This window comes from Protopterus annectens, chromosome 8.part0, assembly GCF_019279795.1.
Source record: "Protopterus annectens isolate FY-2018-M chromosome 8.part0, PAN1.0, whole genome shotgun sequence".
In the NCBI taxonomy this organism is placed as follows: domain Eukaryota; kingdom Metazoa; phylum Chordata; order Ceratodontiformes; family Protopteridae; genus Protopterus; species Protopterus annectens.
The window spans coordinates 1838895531-1838902046 of NC_056741.1; the positions used below are offsets into that span (position 1 = coordinate 1838895531).

General features: G+C 44.3%; 1 protein-coding gene across 3 annotated transcripts in view; it reads right to left on the bottom strand.

Annotated features, from left to right (window-relative positions):
• Window positions 1-1753: 1753 nt before the first annotated feature.
• CFAP20 (cilia and flagella associated protein 20) overlaps window positions 1754-6516 on the bottom strand; it is a 476007-nt gene continuing 471244 nt past the window's right edge. For all 3 annotated transcript variants that reach the window (XM_044081330.1, XM_044081331.1, XM_044081329.1), the window contains exon 7: window positions 1754-1931. In XM_044081330.1, coding sequence (XP_043937265.1) covers window positions 1926-1931 — 6 coding nt within the window. In that variant the 3' untranslated portion in view covers window positions 1754-1925. The remainder of the gene's footprint in view (window positions 1932-6516) is intronic.

Here is a 6516-nt window from a genome sequence, read left to right on the forward strand (position 1 = left end):
ACCCCAGCCGGCAACGAGAGGGACGGCTCCAAAGCCGATGTCGGGGCCGAACTCACCAGCACCGATGCTCCGAGAGGGAGAATGGGGTCGGACAAGGGTCCGATGCCACTCACCCCCTCGGAGCCGATGAGGAAGTCCAAGCGCCCGGATCCCTCCAAGGATGGGACCACAGAAGAGATCGGAGCAGGCAGCGAGCGAAGGGGGAGGTATCGGCTCAGATATCTCGACGGTCACGGCTCTGAGGAGCTCCGGCTCCGAACTCAGGGGCAGAGTCAGAGGAGGAATCGAAGATGGTATGGTAAAGCCACTGTCTGTTGAGACAGGCTATGAAGCATTTGGGCCAGTGCCTGAGACTTTAGGAGTCTGCTAACCACCCTCTCGAGGTCATGGTCCGAAAGCCTGGAAGACCGAGAGGAATGGCTCCGATGGCTCCGCTCCGAGAGCAAAGGCGAACTCGGAGCCGAGTGAATGGACTCCAGGGACGGAGACCTAGATCTTTTGCGGGTGGAAGATGGCACCGAGACTAGTGGTGCCGATGGAGCCAAAGACACGTCGGCTCTGACCGGAGCCGACTCTGAAGACAGAGTCTTTGAGACATCGGCTCCGGCTGGGGCCAATGCAGAAGACTGCGACATAGCCGTATCGGCTCCAGCCGGAGCCGATCGTGACGTAGTAGGTGAGCCACTAGCCGAAGGCTTGGAGCACAGAGCCAACGGTTTGGATGGCTTCGAAGATTTCCCCGGCAAGGACTTAGCCGTGGAACCTTCGGGCTTTAATAAGCCCCTCAAAATTAACTTATTTGTGCGCTCCTGCAGGACTCCTGGACTGAATGCATGACAAACAGAACAAGAGTCCTGCAGGTGCAGGGGTCCCAGGCAATACACGCAAGAAGTGTGACCGTCTGTCAGCGACATTTTCTGACAGCACGAGTCACACTTCTTGAAGCCCGAGACTTTAATGTCTTTAGACATTAAACTGTCAAGGGAAGAAAAAAAATCTTCCTTAGAAGGTTAAAACACACACACACAGTAAAATTAAAGGTTAACAAACCCAAACACACACCTAACTGTCCCAAAAAAAGGGAACGGGGAAAAAAACAGAAAGGGCCTAAGGCCTAACCTTAACAGGGGAGGGATATAACATTTGGGATTAGGGATTAACAAAAATGGGAACCCAACGGAAGTGGTATACTAAGGTACTAGTCTATTTTTAAAATAAAAGGGAAAAATCCTAAAAAGGAGTAGAAAAATTTGAAAATTTTTCACTGACCTGTGGAGCCGGTAATAAAAGCACCTTGCTAGCGAAAGCGGCAAATGAGATCTGGGTAGTTAGCGCCTAGCATCATGGGATATAGGGTTGCCTCGAGCTGGTAAAATTAGCACTCGAGCTTTAGTATAGGCCGAGTCGGAGCCGATCGGCTCCAAACCCATCCAGCAAGAATGAAGGCGAGATTGACAACTTAACATCCAGTGTTTTCTTAAGATGTTGCCTTCTCAGAGCAGGCTTGTGTCTTACATCCATGAGCTAGTTCAGTTTCAAATGTTTATGTAACTTCTTTTTCACCATCAATGTTGTCACACATATAGGACGTAAATCTACTGCACTCAGTTCTTGAACCCATTTTAGTTCCAGAAAGTTTTTCTGTTTGTTAACCTGACAATCCTGAACCTGTACAGCATACCATCAAACTTACAATGCCTTCTTATAAAATTACAAAAAAAATGTAACAAGAAAAACACAGCACAACAGTAGCTTATGAATAAGCTTGTTTTCATTGTCAACACGTAATCTTACCTATTAACATACATTAAATAAGTGAAATGTTAAAACAGTGATATTATACATTATCCCCCCCATCTTGTTATCTTCAAAATTACAAGTCACAAAGTCCTCGATGTCATCGTCTAGCGCTCTCCAGAAAAATTTTATTGCTGAAAAATGGGGGGAAAAAAGGAAAAATTTGTGTTAGAATGATATAATTTTTGCATTAATGGAAGTAAAAGTCACCTACAGTCAATATTCATTTAAGGGTTTACCATGACAGGACACGCATTAAATATTTGATATTACATATTTTCACTTATAAAACATTTGTAATTGAAACATGATTAAAACATTGCACATCATTGTTATAATGACTGAAATCTCTTGTAAATGCACTGCTCAGAGCTGAAGTTGTAAACTAAGCAAAATACAATATATTGCCTATGCAAAACTCTTGCCTTTTTGGTTTTCATTGCATTTGTTCTGTTCACTGCACCAATTTATACCACCAAAAAGCAAGTTCCTATCTATGTGTGTATATATATATATATATATATATATATATATATATATATATATATATATATATATATATACATACACACACATATACACATATATATGTGTGTGTGTGTGTGTGTGGACACGTGTGTGTTGTAAAGACTGGTAGAGAAGGGGTGAAGGCTGCCAGCCTAGTCAAATAGAATTTGATACATAATTCTGGCATTTGTAAATATAAATGTAAAATACAGGCTTGTGTCTTAAATGTAAATAAATGCTGTTTCAACAATGTGGCAACATTGCCATCTGCTGTAAGGAAAACTAAGTCAAGCATTTCTTAGTGGTCTTTTGAAATTAAAATTACTTTATGTCTATTCCTTTGAAGTTGGAATTTGGAGTCTATGAGCCTGGAGTAAGCATCCTGCCTATTGTTTTAAGGCTTCAGTTAATGACCAGAATGTACATGTGGAATGTCCTTTATTGCTCTAAGTGTAAAATAATGTAAATGCAGTTGTGTGGTCTGGGAAACAGGAAAGTGTAAACAAATGATGTAATGTTTTATCAGAACTGCAGTTTCAATTTAAACAGTGAGAACCAGAAATTAAGCATTTTTGTCTTGATATCCAACTTATCAGCACTCTGCCTGTGTCTTAAGTAAGTTATCTTAGAAGTATGTTTTCTTATAGTAATAGCTAGGAAATTAAAAGAAAGACTAAGTGTTTTTCTGTTATGTCAGAACTGTACTACTGAATTATTTTAAGTTTCTGTGTGATCTCTGAACTCTTGAATAGCACTGTGGTGTAGTAGTATTGTCTTGTGTTTTTAGTATTTATTATTAAATATTTTAAACCCTTTTCAACTGTGGCTGGTTTATGTAGAGATAAGTTAATGTCTACAGTACACTGCATATTTATAGAGTTTACTGTCTAAGCCACTCCTATAGCTTTAGCTCTGGGCTATACTACCTAATGGATAATAATAATGCACAGTAATAATTGGACCCCCTTTTAAGGGCCTTTGGGTAGCTGATAATTATTAGCTGGTGGTGGCAGTGATTACTACCGTATAGGCTGGGTAAAAGGGGCACATCTGTGTCAGCCTTTCTCAGGAGTGTCTGTGAGCTGTATAAATACTTATCTCAAAGGGTGTGTGTGTGTGTGTGTGTGTGTGTCAACTACTTGGGAGGGACACGAAGCACTGGTTGGACAGAGGGTACTGGAGGTTAGCTTGCCAGCTAGGTTGAGATTTGGACCCTATAGCTGTGCCAGTGGGGAGTCTTTTTGGGGACCTGGAGAGCAAGGGAGCAACCAGCTCCAGACTGACTGTGATCTCTGTGTGCACTTAAGGGAAATTGTACTTTACTGTGTGTATTTGTTATCATTTCCTCTTATAATGAGATGCCCTCCCTGGTGTTAGTGGTGAGGATTGAGGCTCCTTGATTGCTGGGCCAGGGCACGGGCATCATGTGTTTGGCAGTGGTGGGATCCACTTCACATACTAATTGGCTTGTAGTGGTGTGGGTAGAGTGAATCATGTAGCTTATGTACAATGATCTCTGAAGGTGTTTTGTACACTAAATCAGCCATGCAGTGAATACTCAGAGTTCAGATCACAATTGTTTTATTTCTTTTGTTAGCTTAGTTAGTCAAGGTGAGCAGGCATGTCAGCAGAGGAGTATGGAAAGCTGACAAGGAGCCAGCTGGTGAAGATGTGCCAGGCTAGGGGACTGGTGCATGGAAACCTGACTGAGGCAGACCTGATTGCAGACATGGTTACAGCTGCATCAGAAAACAGCATCCAGGAGGACAATCAGACTGGTAGTGGAGATACAGTATCCTCGGAGAATGGACAGCTCAACCTTTCTGCAGTGGACTTAAAAATCCAGCTGGAGCTAAAGAGACTTGAGTTGGAAGCCAGGCGTTTGGAGATAGAAGCCGAAGAAAAGGAATGTCAGAGGAGGCATGAGAGGGAAATGCTGACTTCACCAGAGTCATGGAGGTAATGGGGAAGGGAGTAACTGGACCCCAGAAGCACAGCAGGTCAGTACATTTCTTCCACAATTTAAAGAGGGGGATAATTTTGATAGTTTCATTCATATGTTTGAGAGGGTATGCAAATAGTATAGTGTTGACCAAAGGCTGGGTATGGTTCCTGACCCCCTTACTCCATGGGAAACCTGTAACTTTTTTATCAAAAATGCCTGATTCTGTTTTAATTATATTGCTGTAAAAAATGTTTTTTAGAATGTTTTAAGCCAGCACCTGAAATGTATAGGAAAAAGTTTTGTGAGCATAGACACAAGGCAGATGAAAGTGTGTGTGAATAAGTTGCTGAACTGAGCACTTATTTTCATAGTTGGGTGAGTGATGTCAGGTCACCACTTAGGAAGGGCTGTCAGACCTTTTGGTGAGGGAACAAGCCCTTAGCACTTTGCCTGGGAACATGAGGATCTGGTTAGCTGATAGACAATGTGCTACTTCAGATGAGCTGGGGAAGAAGGGAGTCTATACCTGGACAGCAGGGCAGCCCTGCACAGGAAGGGTACCCATAGTACTGTTCATGGGTCTAAAGGAACCCATGGTGGGCAGCACAGACTGCCCCAACAGAATATGCCAGTAACAGGGAAATCCACTAGTCCAGGTGCACATCCAGGAGCTAGGGTTAAATGTTTTGAATACAACCAGTGGGGTCATGTAACATACAGGGGTCCACAGAGGCAAGGTGGGGAACCAAAGGTGAGGGAGCCAGTAAGTGGGAAAGACAAAATGCCAACAGTAGGTTGTCTTGAGACAACAGGGGTACTAAACTACCATCCTGCAGATGTCTTGAGGGAGAGGATTTGGATGAGGCAGCACCATGTACTTACGCAGTTACATGCGGTCAGGCTAGGAGACAAGCATGTGGGTCTGGTAGCCTAGGAGAGACCCAGACAGACTGCATAATTACAGCCAGGATTGGTGAGGTGGTTACTTCAGGGAGTGAGCTACGCTGTAGTAGTGAGACTGAAGGTGAGCCACAGCTGCTTGTGGGTACTGATGTTCCCTTGGGCAGGGTAACTGCAAATGTAGAGGTGAGTAGTAGTAGTAGTTCCTTGGCTGACAGTGAGGCACCACTGTCAGAGGATGCCAGACTTCCTGTGGAAGGGGTACTAAGAAGGGTTACAAGGAGAGAGTTAAGACAGGCTCAGCTCTCAGACCCTACATTGCAAGGCCTGAGGCAGGTAGCTAGGGAAGCACCTGATTCTCAAGGAAAAGGGGGAATTCTGTGAACTGGGACAAAGGGTTATTATACAGAGAGTGGACCCCTGAGGGAGGGCTAGAAGGTGAGAGAGTACAGCAGATGGTAGTGCCTTGAGCCTACCATATGGCACTTCTAGCCAAAGCCCATGATATTCCCTTTGCAAGTCATATGGGCATAAAACGTACAAAGAGGTGTCTTATGCAGAACTTCTATGGGCCTGGAATTTCCAGAGATGTAACAGGGTACTGAAGGACCTGTGAGCAATGCCAAAAGGTAGGGAAGGCAGGAGACAAGGTGAGTGCATTTGATGCCTTTGCTTGTGATTGAGGAGCCATATCAAAGGGTAGCTATGGATATTGCGGGTCCTCTGAGTACCCCAAGTTCCACAAGGAAAAAGTATATCCTAGTGGTAGTGGATTATGTTACATGATGTGCTGAGACAGTGGCTCTGTCCTCCATTGAGGCAGAGAAGGTGGCAAATGCTTTGATAGAGATTTTCAGCAGGGTAGGTTTCCCAAAAGAAGTACTGTCTGACAGAGGTGCCAAGTTCATATCAGACCTGCTGGCTTGTCTTTGGAAGTCCTGTGGGATGAAGCACATGAAGACCAGCCCCTACTATCCCCAGACTAATGGTCTTGTTGAGAGGTTAAAATCTATAATCAAGTCCAGTTTAAGAGGAAGTGGGACAAATATTTGCCCCATCTGTTTGCTTACAGAGGGATTCTCCAGGAATCCACAGGTTTTTCACCCTTTGAGTTGCTGTATGGGCATAGGGTGAGGGGACCTCTAGATTTAATCAGAGATGAGTGGGAAGGTGAGTGCGAGTCTCACAAGGAGTCTGTTGCGGCATATGTCCTATACCTCAGGACAAGGCTCAGGGAACTCATGGGCTTGGCCAAGGAGAACATGGCAGAAGCCCAACAGAAAAAGGTGTGGTATGACAGGAACGCTCAAGCTAGAGAGCATGCCGTGGGGCAGGAGGCAATGGATCTCATTCCTGTCAGACCCAAC